We start from the raw sequence: 15,178 nt of genomic DNA, 5'->3' as shown, positions 1-15,178 counted from the left end.
ATTTTCAACAAAAACTCAAAGAATTTCCAGTCTACCACTGAAACGTATCCAGTGAAAATTCCAAAATTTGTGGGTTTTTGCTGAAAAGAAACAATCAATGGAAAAATTTCAATGAAAATAAGTTTTCATGTCTATCTACATTTTTTTATTAGGAAAAATATTTCCTGGTTGTTTCTAACAACACATATATAAGTGCATACAGTAAAAACATTAAGCCCATCAGAATATTTATCCACACTCAGACAGTACTGTCAAAAGATGTAGCAATCAGTTGTTAATTGTGTAAAGTACAAATATTAAAACCAACAGGTTTTCCTTCTTCAAATACTGTTTATATTTTAAGAAATGCCTGAGTGATAAAGAGAATCGGTTCACAATGCCAAATCCTTACAAAAACCCTGAGGCTCCAGGCAGGGGGAGAAATCCCACTACGATGGAGCATGATGAATGCTGCATGAAATACTAACATAATGTTTCGTGTTAGACATTTAAAAAAACTTGATTATCTCACTGAGATCAGATATAAGAGTTAATGCAGAAAAGACATCTTCATTCCACATCTTGTTACCCAAAAAAAGTGATGCATAGATCTGTTTCCTTATTAACATTGGACATGGTATAGATTTTCACATTTAAAAACTGCTATAAAGCCCCATATTTTTGTAAATCATCTCTTTTTCTTGGTTAAGAAACTATTACTTTTCTCCATCTGGAGAAGTTTAATAAATGGCAGGCAAATCATTAAAAACAATTAAGCAAACAGTGATACAAACCATGCTTTGCCCATTATGAAACTCTACCCTTTCTCTCTGACACACACAGTTATGAGGTTTACCACGTTACTGGAGAGCAGGATCTGTAACTTGTTACAGTATAATTTTCTACTTCTATATGGAAAAAATAATTATTAATATTGTGACTTGTAAGTGTGTGCATGAGAGACAAGAGGATGGGACAGGACAAATGGTGGCTCTGCCAATATATAGATTCTCTCTCCCTTACCTGTTATCACTTTGTTTTATTGAAAATATTCATCTAATTAAAGCATCAGTACATTTGCTCTTTATCTGTTTTTAACCAATAACTGGCTATGGCGGGGAGGACCTATAAACCCTCAAGAATGAAATCAGAATCACAAGAATTAATAGCCTGGTTCACAAAAGCTTTAATGTCCTGAAATCCTGCTTCCACTCCTTTTCAGTAAATAGCTAAGGGCACTACATGACAGTGGGGGCTTAATTGCTCTGGACCACAGTCTGTCCACGGAGGCAGACATGTGTTATTCATTATGAGCTGAGTGGCATTCATGCCTAGGAGAACAGAAAGGGGAAAAAAGGCGAAAGACTATTTTTCACCATAAACGATTCCCCCACCTCTGCATGATTTATCATTCCCTAGTTCCATCTAGCGGTCAAAAAGGATTTGAAGTGCTTGTAATAGATACAGTCACAGCAGTGAGACAAGTTCGTTTTGGCTGCCTCACAAGAGTTTGTTATAATAAATCATCCATATATTTTGCCACATCAGGAACCCATCTAACTGCCATGTGAAGTGTAATCTATAGATAATACTTGAATAACACTGAGATACTATAAGACATTTAATGAAACCTTCTCACACCTGTCTTTTTAGTGTCACAGTCTCTTCCCTGTACTGTACTCTTATCAGCAGTGCTATAAACATTTTCATACCGGGGGCATTTAGCAAGTCTGTATTCCTTGCACAGGTATGTGTTTGTTCTCATGGATAAAGGCTGCCCACTCCTCTGCTCAATGACCACGCCACTAAAAAGAATTACTCCTCCCTTTTGAACCTGTGACTGCATCCAAGATGTGGCACTTGAGTAACTAGAGCTCTTTACTCAGCACGTGATGAAAGGTAAAAGAGAAACAAATGGCAGCAGCTTCATTCCAATGGAAGTGAGATGCCCTATTTGCAATTCTTGTTATACTATATTCAGATAAGAAACATACCATCCCTGCATGCTGTAAATATGGCATCCAATCAAGAATGCATTCCACAGCATACTGTGATTCAGAAACATGCACCAAAGCCCATACCACACTCAGAATAAAAGAGATACAAAACCAGAATGTGCTGTCAAGCAGGAAAGCAGTCAAAATAAGGATCAGTTTTACCTGCAGTGTGAAGTTGAGAGACTGGAAAAGGCATTCATGGTTTTCCAACTGAACAAAGTTGGATGCTTCCACAGAATCACCGTAGAAAAATGAAGTAGGGAAGACTTCCCTGAAAGATCAAGACACAGATTCAGTAAGCTGTGTTTGTCACCAAAATTAAATATATTTGTGGCAAGCTGAATTGCACCCCTTGCTCTCTGGCCATGTGAAATTCTATGGGACTGTTTTACATTAATCTATTATTTGCAATTTGATTTCCTCTTGACAACACCAGACTATACAAACAGCATCTCAACTGACCTGGGTTAACATCCCATCATTGAAGCAGACTCCTCTTGATTACTTATCTCTTTTTCTCCTTTCCTATCACAAAACCTCTTCTCCAGGGCCCCCTGCCATGGATGATTTGTGCAAGTCCTGTAGCTTGTGTAACACAGGAAATCATTGCACTACCAAGTTAATGTGAAGAAACGGCTACTTTCAGTTACATATTCACTAAAGTAACATTTCAATTTTATCTACCATTTACATAGTATTGCAGGAATAAACACTTCATTAATTATCTGAGCTTCACTACCTTTATGATTAGCAGATGGTTAAAGGGAAGAGTAGAGGGGGATATAACTTCCTTTCAACTACAGTGGCACAGGCCAAGCCTCCTCAACTGCTCTTATCATCTTATCACAAAGTAAAATGCAGTAGGGTTTTATCAGAAAAGACTTGGAAGCACAACACAGTACCTGGAAATCCTGCAGAAGAGGACTAGGAGTGCTTTAAGCATCCTTTGTGCCTCCTTCTAATCTCAGGCTGCTCCACTGGCTGGAAAGGGTCGTAGTGTAATCTCAGACAAGCCTTGGTGAAGGACTGCCTAAAACTCTGCTTCCTTCCCAGGCTGTCCTTTTGGGTCAGAGTTTTTTGAGACAGGATTTTAAGCCTGTTTAGGTACATTTCCTTTTTTCCTGCCCGCCTCCTATGCCAGGGATTGCTAGGGGAAACAGCGAGAGACAGATTTATTCCTCCCATTTATGGCCTTGTGCCAGAAGGCTCCTCCCAAACATGGTACAAGCCCTTCCGGGCTATTTATGACCAGGGATGAAGTTTGGTCTCATAGACTCAAATGCAGGATAGATAATAAAAACAAGCTTTAAAAATACACTGTCCAAAAAAGAGTATTACTAATACTACCATGCCTGGGAATGTTGTGTCCTCCAACAGACCCAACTTTTCCCTGGTAGTTGGACATTTCTGTGAACTTGAATTAACTAAGCCTTGTCTATGAGAAAGAAAAAAATAATCCATATAGTCAATTGGGTGGGGCTTATAAATTCAAACACCTTGTGCTTTAAAAAAGTACATTCTGAAGAGAAAGAAAAGAGCTCAATTTTTATCAGTTTTTTTGGCATTCTGTAGGTGACAAACAGAGATCTAAAGACACAGATGAAAGCATTTGTATCTGTAAAGCTGTACAAAAATCCATCTGTATCAAAGCATCAAGAAGCAAGGGATATAGAGTTAAATTTCTGCACAATCTGTAACAATGAAAGCATTCAAAAACTTCCAGAACATGCTGCTGAGACTGTACTCTCAATATAGAGGAGACTTTTGTCTTTGCTAGTCATCTTGTGAGGTCTGACAGCGCTCTTCACTTCTCTGAGCAAGCTCAAGCATATCTTCTACCCATTCTGACTATTGTGGCAGTAATTAAGGGATTTGATTTCTATGCAACAAGAGGGGAAATCAGCTTTATGTGGTAAAACCCAGACTAGGCTATGAACCTGAGTTTACCCAGCTTTTCAGCCAAATCACATGTCAGTACAGCATGTAGCATGCTGGCCAAGGGAATCTTTGACTTCTACTGATGCCAACCTGCACTGGTCATTTAGACAATATGTATTCCCTGGGGGTTGCCAACAGTGGCAAAAACAGACACTGACCTCTTGGGGACACTGCTGATCAGTTTTTGCTTCCCCAGTTTAGGAGTGAATATCAACTTTCTCAGTCTACATGGATGCTAATTCACCTCCAGTGACCAGGTCCCCCAGTTCCAACTCGGGCACTGGCTATGCTAGAGGACGGTCTGTCTGTTGGGACTGACCACAAATCTTTCATTCTAAAGACTGCAATGCAGAAGCGGAAGGGAAGACCCCTGAGTACAAAGGCAGGAGCTCGCACATGTGCAGCCCCGGGGAGAGGACAACGGCTATGTGTTATACAAGTATTTCAGTCAAAGGGTGAGTGATGTTCCTCAGTTGGTATTCAGACGCCTCACAGACTAGGGAGCAGAGGGGGTGGGAAAATGAACAGAAGCAGAAGCGAATTCTGATTGTGAAATTAAACAGAAACGCAAGCAGCTAGACTCCACCAGGTTCCTTAAAATCCCAGAACATTTGACCCTAACCTTTGGCCTGGTGATTCTCAACCATATCCTTAAAGACATGCCCTAAGGAACAAGATGTGATTTACTTGTTTTCTTTTTATTTTATTTTAAGGTCCATCATATCTACAGAATCACATAAATTCAAATATGATCACTAAAATACCTACTATAAATGTGATGGTAACTAATTACCATTAGCTAGAAAGGAGTGAGAAAGAGGTACAGTGTTGGAATGAAAGGCATGACAAATAAAATTCCCAGATAATGAATGAGGTTGTCTGTATTTCCAGAGTCTGGGAAACAGGGAAAAAGCAACAGTTTGGCTACATATAAACAAAGAGAAGAATTCAGTTTTTCACTGGAAGAGACTCAGATGTTATTGTTAGGATTATTATTATTTTTGTTGTTTTAATTTGGTGACTGGTACTTACCCATTGATAGATGAGTCCACTTCATGCATCAGGGGCACCGACAGGGTTAGAGTATTATCATGCAGAGATTCAGTGCGTTCTAGGTTTCCACTGTGCCAGAAAGGAAAAATAAACATGCTGTAAATCGACAGCCTTTGCAATATATCACACAGTTTCACAGCTACCATCTCTCTGCCTTGTACTCTGAGCCTCTCTATTTGAGTGATGTCAGCTCTCCTTAAGAAGCCTCTTAAAGATTAAGAGTTACATTTGTTCACCTACCTTGGAGAGGGCACACACATAAAGCATGTGTTTCACAGCTGCTCCTCTGTGGCTGTGACATGATCAGGCTCACACCAAAAAACCTATCTTGGAGCAAGGTGTGCACCAATTTGGTGCCACTACAAGCAGCTTTTTGGATGAGACCCTCGTACTGAACTGGCCGTAACCTCTCAGGAGTTCCACCCCCTCTTCCTGTACTTTGCCAAAAATTGCCAAAATGAAGGCACTTCTACTTTACATTTTCAAAGGCAGTTGCCTCAACTGGTCAAAAGCAGAAGGAGCAAAGAGAAAAGTGAGCAATCATCTCTCATTTGAGTCAGTTTGTGTGTTCAGTGTGAACACTTATGTATGAAGTCTGGGAAAGGTTCCTGAAACACATGTCCAACTCACAAACTTGTAATTATTCTAATTCTGATGGTGAGTCTGCTTGGCTGGTGACAGCTCAGAAGAACAATCTTGAAAGATATATTACATACATTTCCAATTTCTTCAGCAGAGACTCTGGAATCACTTTTGCCTTGCAATTAATTGGATTTACTCACAAATCAAACTGGCAAAACAAAAGATATGATCCCATTTATTTGAGGACAGTATCACTGAGGCAACAGCAGGCAGTAACATCCCAAGTGATACCATGCAGATCATGAGTTGCTCAGATTACAAAAACAGAGCCTGCTGGCTACATGCATGCATAGATACAGCTCAGCTTTCTGCAACTGGCACATTGGCCACGTCTGCTAATAAAACTATGGCCCAGATGGAAAAACCCACAAACTTTCAGTCTCAGGAAAAAAAGGCTTAATAAAAGCTTTTCCTCTGAATAGGCTCAAAGAAGAGTCCAAAATGGAGACATTTCTTATCCAACACAAATACTGAGATACCATGGTGGCAAGCAGAATAAGCAAGTAGAACTCCATACAGGGTTCATGGGTATGTGCTTATCTGTTTCAAATGGAGCAAAGGTACTGTCAGAAAAGGAGAATATAGCTCAGTGAATCTAGCTCTAGAAAAATAGTTCGTGCCAGGAAGTACAGAAGAGGGTTTGGGTTTTTTTTAAACGAAAAGACTAAATGTAATGTAATGTTTAGTTCTTTCTCCAATTGATCTCTCCCACTACTGAACCAGTTTCTTGTTACAGATGCTACTGCCAAATTTGCAGCTTCAAGGGACAGGCTTAAGTGGCCACTTGAAGGGCAATACTTACTTTCCCCTGACAGCGTGGCATAGCTTCTCTGCGTCCAGCCATTTCTGCCAGACTAGCTCCAGTTTTGTGTTGAAACAATGTCCCCACTCATTGCAGTCTGGCCACAGCACAGACACTTCCTCTCCATTTTCTTATCACTGACTTTACCCCAGGGCTCCCTGCAACTCTTGTAGTAGAAAGATTTTATTACACTTACTTGACAGCGAGGGAATTGAGCAATTTGCCCAAAGTCACAGAGAAAATGAGGGTAATCAGCACTGGGACCTGCACTGTTGTCTTTGCAGGTTCAGCTGAATCCTTCAAAACACAACTGACCTCCCGCCCATCCTTCTGAAATGATAAACTTTCTCTTAACCCCTCTGAGCATTTGTACTATGTGTACAAACTACTATTTATTTCTTTGCTCCATCTAAAGGCACTGACTAACCCTTCTCACTGGTAGGGCACAGAAATCTGAGGAGTGAGGTTACAGAGGAAAGCCTTGTGCTATCCAAGGCAGGGAGATGAGCAGTACAATCTGGAAAACACTGGCTGGGCAAATTTAAAGCAGTGTTGACCCATCTTTGCACCAGCTGGCATTCACCAAGCAGATACTGATGCATCTCCCTGACCTAGAAGCATCACAGGGTCGTGTGAACACACAATGAACTTCTCCTCACAGAGAATAAAACTTCTCTAACATGCAAGACATGATCTTGCCTCTCTGACGCGAGGCCTCACTTTCAGTGTTTCATACCAGCCCCACGTGCTGCAGGATCTTGTTCTACAGCTGTTACTGCAGGGGAGGACTATGCCTTATGAGAGCAGTCACTCAGCAACTGCTACATCTCATCTCTCATCTCCAGCCGGTCAGTGAGGTGTCATCAAATTGGGGAGGAGAATTTAGGCTGGAGATCCTGTTTTTGACACGGGAGGGTATGAAGTTGGCCCACTCACACAGTAAGTGGAAGCAGGAACCAGTCACACACTCAGCACGTCAGGGCAGCAGTTCATGGCCCAGGTTAATGCAGCTGTGCTACCGTCAGTTCCCATACACACTCCGACACTGCCTGTGACTGAATCACCCACGAAGTCTGCTTCTTTGTGGCACATCATCTTAGGAGGCACAGAGCACGTGTCACACCTTTTATTCTGCCCGAGATAAAATCCCTATGCACGCATACTTGGCATCAACCTACTTCAATGCCTGCTCCAAGTGCCCTTGGGGACATACCCTATTCAGCTGTTTCACACAGTCTGTCATAGTTCACTGAAGATCCAGAGGGGGAAAAAATAGACATGCAACTTTGGAAACTGTCAGTGAGATCCCTGACCATCTGATGAAAGCATTTATCTTTTTTGGTTTGCATCCAAGCACGCTTATTTCATTCAAATGCTGGAACAAATGGGTCTGCCTGGTGCTGATTGTCAACTGCAGCTGAGCTGAGCTTGATACGGGGCCCAAAGGGATGGCACAGAAACACAAGGGCCTTCCGACTGAGAGAACACAAAATGGTCCCTCAGAATTGCAACTGCCTGGCAAAGAAAGCCAAGGTATGATCCTACCTCATTTTTCAGGAAGCTGCGTCAGATGGTTCCTCTATATTACCAAAATACATGCATTTAGCCCCAGTAATTTAACTTCGCTTACTACACATACACGTGTCTACAACTAATATCACACAACTGTCAAGCATATGCAATGCACACTTCACACGACAAAGAATATCCAAATCATCAAGACGCACAAAGGTTCCCTTACCTTTGGGCAGTGACAAGGAAAGTAAGCGTTTCTTCCTGCCCAGACAAGTGGCTTGTGTCAAAGATCACACTGAACTCATACTGTGTAAAGAAAAAGCAGTATTTAGAGAGACTGTATATTGTTTCAAAATGTATTTATTCTGACACTTCACATATATTTTACTGGCCTAGCTGTACAAAAGTACCGTATTTTGATACATGTAAGAGAGCTTCCTCTACTGTAAAGTAGCTTTTAAATCTTAGCAATTGTGTCTCTCTTCAAATACCAGAGTGTCCAATTTTTCCTTCATTGTGAAAATGAAGCCTTTACTAGAATTGCCATTCAAAGATATTTCTTGAGGAGATCATCTGCCAAGGGAAGAGTCTTCAAGTATAAGGTGATCACTACCTGAATCTACCTCAGCACCAATCTATATGTTACTTGCTGGTGAAGAGATCTTTTGGGGGAATAAAGATCATGCCATAGGCCTGCACAGAGACTTGGAGCAACCGGCACAAGCTAAAGCAGCATTCAGGCCACCCATCATAATGGATAAAATCAGGAGCTGATTTTGAAAAGAGAATCTACTGTGATGACCACTGTAGCACTACATTAACTTCTCCATGCAACAACTTTTCTACCTAACTCCAAGACAGTTTTTGGCCAAGTGACAGTTTCCAAATTCATGCTAATTTCAATGGCTTGATGAAAAAAACCTGAAGATAACCCAACTATGTCATTCTGAAGCAAAACACTGAAATTCTTACATTCCAGATAATATTTTGCTACAGCATTTATTTTTTCCATTCCATTTAAAATCTTTTTAAACATTTCAAAAGAGCATGTTACAGTCAATAAAACACATAAAACAAAAAATTTCATGTCGGGTAAAAGGATATGTCAATTCAAATGGAAAGGATTAGTTTTTGAAATTGAAATTTTCTGAAAAATTTCAAACTCATTTTGTTCAGGTCATCCTGAAGTTATTCCTCATCTTCTCACCTTTCTGGGTTGGTCATTTGTAGAGCTCGGTTTAGTGACAGAAAGAACCCAGCTGGATTTCTAAACATTATGAGAGAGTTCATCTTCTATTACTGAACAAAATCCTCTTTAAAAGCTACCAGGAGACCATAATATGAAAAAGTCATTAAGACGTTTTCATTGTAATTCGTACAAATTCAGTTGCGCTTTGATGTGAGAGAAGACAAAAATAAAAACAGAATAAGGCAGCATAAATAAGACAGAGAGTCCTTTTCTAATTTTCTGCAGAGGAAATATGTAAGTCTTTCGTAGCTGCAACTCTTGCATCATTTTTCAAGAGCATTATATTGCAGTGCACAGGGTACAGTCACTGGCTCTACCTGGTGGGAAAGAGGACAGCTACCCCCCATAATTGTGAAAGGCTTGGATATCTGGGTTAGAAAGCTACAGAAAGTATCAGTCACAGACATTTAACAGAGCAGTTGCCTTTCCAGCCACTCCTTGGAGACAAAGAGATGAACGGACCATCACTCTGCAAATGCAAATATCACAACATTACCCTAGATTTCGATCTCATGAAAGGAAATCCCACGCTGCACTTGAGGAAGTCTGACTCCAGCAACTCACAGGCAATGCCCAGCTCCTCCTGTAAGAAAATAAAAAAGCCCATGAGATGATAGATTTGGGGAGAAAAACAGGATTACTAAGAAATACCATTGTGATGAAGTATCGTAGAAAACTAAACATTTCCCACCATAGCAGTGTTATTCACAGAAAACTAATACTCATTGAATAAGGAGAAGTGTAGTGTTGCACTTCCTTACTCCACCTCAGTCAGACCAGCACTGGGAAGAAGACAACCATCAGAACATTGCTCCGAGAGACAGACCATGAGGAAATACTGCACGACTAAACACACTAGAGTCAGGGGATCAGCCCAAGTTCTTGGATAACTCAGACCATCAGTTGCTCCCTCTGTTTATTAAAAGACAGCTTTCAAATGGTCCAGAATACAGGTTCCCCAAGGTAGTTTTTCCAGGTACCAGTATCATAAAGAGAGAACTGTGTTGGGCGACAGTGACCAAACCATGCCACCCACAGATGCTGGAGAAAACGTTAATCTGGTCCTGGTGTCATTCACTGCCCTGATCTCTTTCTCTGGTCCACAGGATGAGCCACATTGGTATGGATACCAACTTTCTTTAGTGATACAATGGTAGCCTAGATAAAGTAGACAGATGAACCTCTCCTCATGCTAAACACTGACAGACTATGAACATTGTCAATAATACAAATGAAAAAGGTTAGAGCAGCCCTATCCTGCTTGACTAGTGACTCCACGACAACAACAGAAATACTTCTGTTGAATGGAGAGTGTTTCATTGCTCCATAAAATAAGTGTCTGGCTCCAGGTTAGCACATTCTCATCTCCAGATTATCAGGGAACAGTTTTATGCTCTGTCACTGGGGACAAGTTCATCTCACTAAACTTTAGGAGTGGGATTCAGCTCCGGAATCTGATATGCACTTTTAGGTGCCTACATAGCAAATGATTGCTATGTGATCTAGGTGTCACTGCTCCCATCGTAGTCAATGGATGTAGAAAACGGTTCAGCAGACCAAATGTAGATGTTTAGTTTAGACTGGGCTGAATACCTCTCTAGGCCCTAGTATTGACTAGATCATCACTGGTATTAATGTTACGCAGCTACAATATGAATGCCTAAATTTAGACATCTGAATCCAGAAATTAACTCTATTCTAGACACGTAGCTAAGAATCTTTTAGCTACAGGATGTATGATTTATTTGACCTATTTTCGGTACCTACAGCAGTTTGCAAAGCCCAGGCTCTGTCTCCTTATGCACATTTCCCAAATCACTTCAAATATGAATTCTGCTTTAAATATGCACTTAAAATTTACATGAGTACCATTCTCAGCTGGAACAAGCACATGTGGAAGTAGCTTCCTGAACCATGAACTCAGGCTGTAAGCATCTCCAGGAAATGGCCCTGTGCCTTTACCTTTCTGACCCAAGCACAACATTAGTGCTCTACAGCCATTACTATTATCCTAATTATGAGTCTGACAGCATTCAGATTCTTGATCTTTTAACTGCTTCCTGTGATATCTGAAAGACAAGGTCTCCGTTATCTTCAAAATCATGGTTCAAATCAGGGCACACATTTATAGAAAATTATAGACCTAATGCTACCTTTCTTATCTGACTCAGACAGTATTTTACTGGTTTCATATGAAAAGAAAGTAATGTAAGGAGAAAATCAATGCATGCTTGGAGATGCCTGATGGCGTGATATTACTCCAGTACTATTCAAATACCAAAGTAGTGGTATTGGTGGTAAAGCAGCTCCACATTCAGCTTCTTTATGGATTTGTTTCCTTGCAATCTTCATTAGGCTTCTATTTCCAGAAATACAAAAGATGGCACTGCCCAGCAAATCAAATGTCTAGCTTCAGTTGTACAAACTTGCTATCCTCATATGCTGTGTTAGATTTTCTCCTCCACTTAAAACAAAACAGCAGAGCAAGTGCTTCATGGGTGAAGCATCCCCTTCACTTGCCTTTTCCTCTCAGCAGTCTGGGAGGTTCTCCAGTTTTATGCAAGTGATCAAGTGAACACAAACTCTGAGCAGCTGCATAACCAAACGAAAAATTTCACAGCTGTTTCCTCTGGGAACATTCTTAGTTCTGTGTTGTTCAGATGTCCCTTGCTGTCTAACTGTGGCAACCTATGAACTCTCTTTCATCAACTCCCAGCCTCTGTTCATTCAAGAGGGGTTTCTATTTACATAGCTGTCTGGTGGTGACAGTGACCAGACAGACCCAAGAGGCTGCCTCCTCTCCTCAAGGCCATATCCCTTCAGAGATGTCAAAAAACAGGGTAACAGAAAGAACTCTCATCTTGATAATAGAAGTGCAGTACTTCTTCATTTTGCACATTGGTGGCTGCCTGCCTTTGCAGCCCTGACAGCAGGCAGGCAGATCCAGTGGTTTTACAATGGCCTGTTAAGGAAATGACATACAATGTTGCATTGGCTTGTTTTGCTGTTGTTCCTTGCAACAGCTTAACGGATGCAGTAAGATTGACTTGAACAACCTTCTGGCTTCATTGGCATACCATCCAGTTTGATGATTAATATTAATACAATGTTACTGAAGTTCAGACTGGACATTAGGAAAAGGCTTTTCACTGAGAGGGTGGTTGGTCACTGGAACAGGCTCCCCAGGGAAGTGGTAATGGCACCAAACCCGTGAGAGTTCAAGGAGCATCTCGACAATGCTCTCAGTCATATGATTTAGTTTTAGGTAGTCCTGCGAGGAGCAGGGAGTTGGATTCGATTATCATTATGGGTCCCTTCCAACTTGAGATATTCTATGATTCCATTAATGCTGCAAAGTCAAATTGTTCAATGCTAGGAAATAGTAGAAGTAAGTTTGCCTGCACCACACTGGTTCAGCCTTCCGCACATTTCTAAATTACACAGGCTACTCAGAAAACTTTTCCCATGGACTCCTTGCTTTGCTCTGTGATTAGGATGGAGAAGCTCAGCTAATGAGTAAACATTTTGTTCTTCCTTAACTGCTCACTGTCTGGCTTCAGGCTTTATTTGCAGTGCACTGTTTTGGAGAGAGAGAAAATTGTTTCTTCATGGGGTTACCTGTGGTGTTCAGCTCTGTAACATGTGGGCACCCTGTAAGCACTAAATAAATTCCATTTTCACACTATTCCAGCAGGCTGAAGGGTTGGTGCTGTCTTATCTAACAAACAGGGAACAGAAACAGCGCAGCTCATGGCTTACAGAAATTTTGGATGCCACTTCTCGCTGATGTTAGGTAACACTTTTAGTGTGCAATGCTTCTCTATGACAATATAACCCCGATGACAACCCAGCTTATTGCATGAGTTTCCATAGTAGTTTCTAGTCTGCTTAGAAAACATAGCCAAAGGGGTTGGAAGTTTCCCTTCCAACGAGACAGTGTGAAGCTTTATCCGGACAACTTTGTTTTCTTTCTGAAACATTTCACAGCATTTCATATTCTTAGGGGAGTCAATCAGATAAATAGCCAGCTAATTAGCCAAATAGCTGTACTATCACTGCATAACAAATGCAGATCTGGGTATGAGAAACATGAAACTCAGGCTGGCTCACAGTCTGTTTCTCAAAGTCCTTTATCGTAGAAAGAAAAGTTCCTGATAATTATAAGATGAGCAATGAAACAGTCAAGCTCTAACTCCGTTATAAGGGGCACATGAGGAAACAACAACTCAACCTAAATTCTGCAGCATAATGCTGTCAAACATAATCCCTGGGGTATGTGATCGGGGGTATAAGCAGAGATGTAACAAAATGGCCTTACTTCTGGACATAAGTGTTTTGAAGTGTAAATATTATGTGTGGTTTCAACTAAGTAGTGCAGGAAGCTGGTAATGATCATATTAATATAGTGCCTAGAAGCAGCAACCTGGGAATACTGCTATTTGCTAAATTTAAGACTTGAGAGAGGAGAAATTTCAGCAATGCTCACGTTCTGCTGTTTCAGATATTTACCTGGTGCACCTTGCAGTCTGCACTGGGGGACACCAGCTGTCTCCTCCATGGGCATCTTCGGCCAGTACCTGTCTCAGCAGAAGTGTGCAGTTGCTGAACATGGGAGCTCTAAGTGTGTCTGATTACAGGCTGACAACATGGGATGTGCCGAGGAGCAATGTCTCCTCATATTCTTGTTCCTAACCCACACACTACATGCAGTCAAGTCCTTACTGCCCAAAATAACTCAGATACCTGCCAGAAGAAAGTAAGGTGCTCACAGAGTAATATTTTTAAGACAGGTAAACAAGTTAGATCAAACTGAATGCTTAAAACAATGCATTCAGCTTGGTCTAGAAAGCATTTCAACACGAGTAAAGCATTTTAACCACATAGATGGGATGCTGGATTATGGGATCATTATCTTACCCTGGAATAACTCACAGGCAGTACCCTTTTGCTGGCTTCACCTAGCTAATTATCTGGGGATACAAAACATTGAAGTACTCCAGATTTTGCTCTTTTCCTATCACAGAGCTCGTGACTGGACTGGAAGAGAACCACACGTTTTTCAGGCCACTTAAGGTAGGTTATCAATAAGAAAATAGCTTGTCAGCACTAGAACAGGTCATACCAAATAAGTCTTTCACTGCAGGTATTTTGGCATTTTAAAAGCCTGTCTTCCCTTAATAGTATTTGATGGGCCCAATGTTCTCATGGTACAAAGGTGGGACCAGTACCAGCTGGAGCACAAAGCCAGACTACTTGAGGTACGATCCTGCAAAAGGCCCCTTATTAGAACCTAACCCTGCTCAAAGACAGCTGCCATTTGTCCCCCCTTCTCCTGAAACAAATATTTTTAGAAGATTTCTTAAATATTGTTTACTTTGACCTTGAAGGGTCCTTTTCAACTTGGTTAACTGCCAAATCTAAGACTTAAGAAGAAAGAAAAGAGAATGCCTTAAGAAAACAGTAAGAGAGAACTGCTGGTGGAAGAAAGGTTGCCTGGCTCTGGATATAACATAGTCACAGGTCAGAGACTCTGCCTCTGGGAAGAGTCTTCATGTTGACATACCAACGCAACATGTTGCTCCTAATTGAGCACCCTCTTCCTGAATGTGGATGACCAAAAACAACCACCATATGTGAAATGGCACAGCTCAAAAAAAGGATATTGAAACTTCCGCAGCTTCACCTTGACTAACTGTTTTCAAATCAGATCACATATGGTTTTTTTCCCAAGGGAGTCTCGCATAGCTTGTATGTGATGACTTACTGATCAGCCGATACACCCTGACCCTCCTTTGCCTCACTTACATCAAACTAAAACCCTCCAACCTTCCTGAGCTTGACCTGGCAGTTCATATAATCATATTCTGTTTCTATTTTTCCCCACCCTTAGGGTCATTCATTTCTTCCCCAAAGGTAGAACAACTCCTCTGACCTGATGTTGGCCCCAACCCAGAGTCATCAGCACGCTTCCTCAACTTGCTCCCACCCCTCATCCCCAACCAT

The 15,178-nt window shown here is 41.1% G+C and overlaps 1 protein-coding gene across 1 annotated transcript in view; it reads right to left on the bottom strand.

Annotated features, from left to right (window-relative positions):
• ITGA9 (integrin subunit alpha 9) overlaps window positions 1–15,178 on the bottom strand; it is a 225,809-nt gene that overhangs the window by 44,937 nt on the left and 165,694 nt on the right. Inside the window, exons 19-22 of the mRNA XM_050915800.1 lie at window positions 9,672–9,758; window positions 8,153–8,232; window positions 4,947–5,036; window positions 2,139–2,247 (exon numbers count right to left, since the gene is read on the bottom strand). Coding sequence (XP_050771757.1) covers window positions 2,139–2,247; window positions 4,947–5,036; window positions 8,153–8,232; window positions 9,672–9,758 — 366 coding nt within the window. The remainder of the gene's footprint in view (window positions 1–2,138; window positions 2,248–4,946; window positions 5,037–8,152; window positions 8,233–9,671; window positions 9,759–15,178) is intronic.

This window comes from Gymnogyps californianus, chromosome 2 (genome assembly GCF_018139145.2).
Source record: "Gymnogyps californianus isolate 813 chromosome 2, ASM1813914v2, whole genome shotgun sequence".
In the NCBI taxonomy this organism is placed as follows: Eukaryota; Metazoa; Chordata; class Aves; order Accipitriformes; family Cathartidae; genus Gymnogyps; species Gymnogyps californianus.
This window is presented reverse-complemented; position numbering and strand designations above follow the sequence as displayed.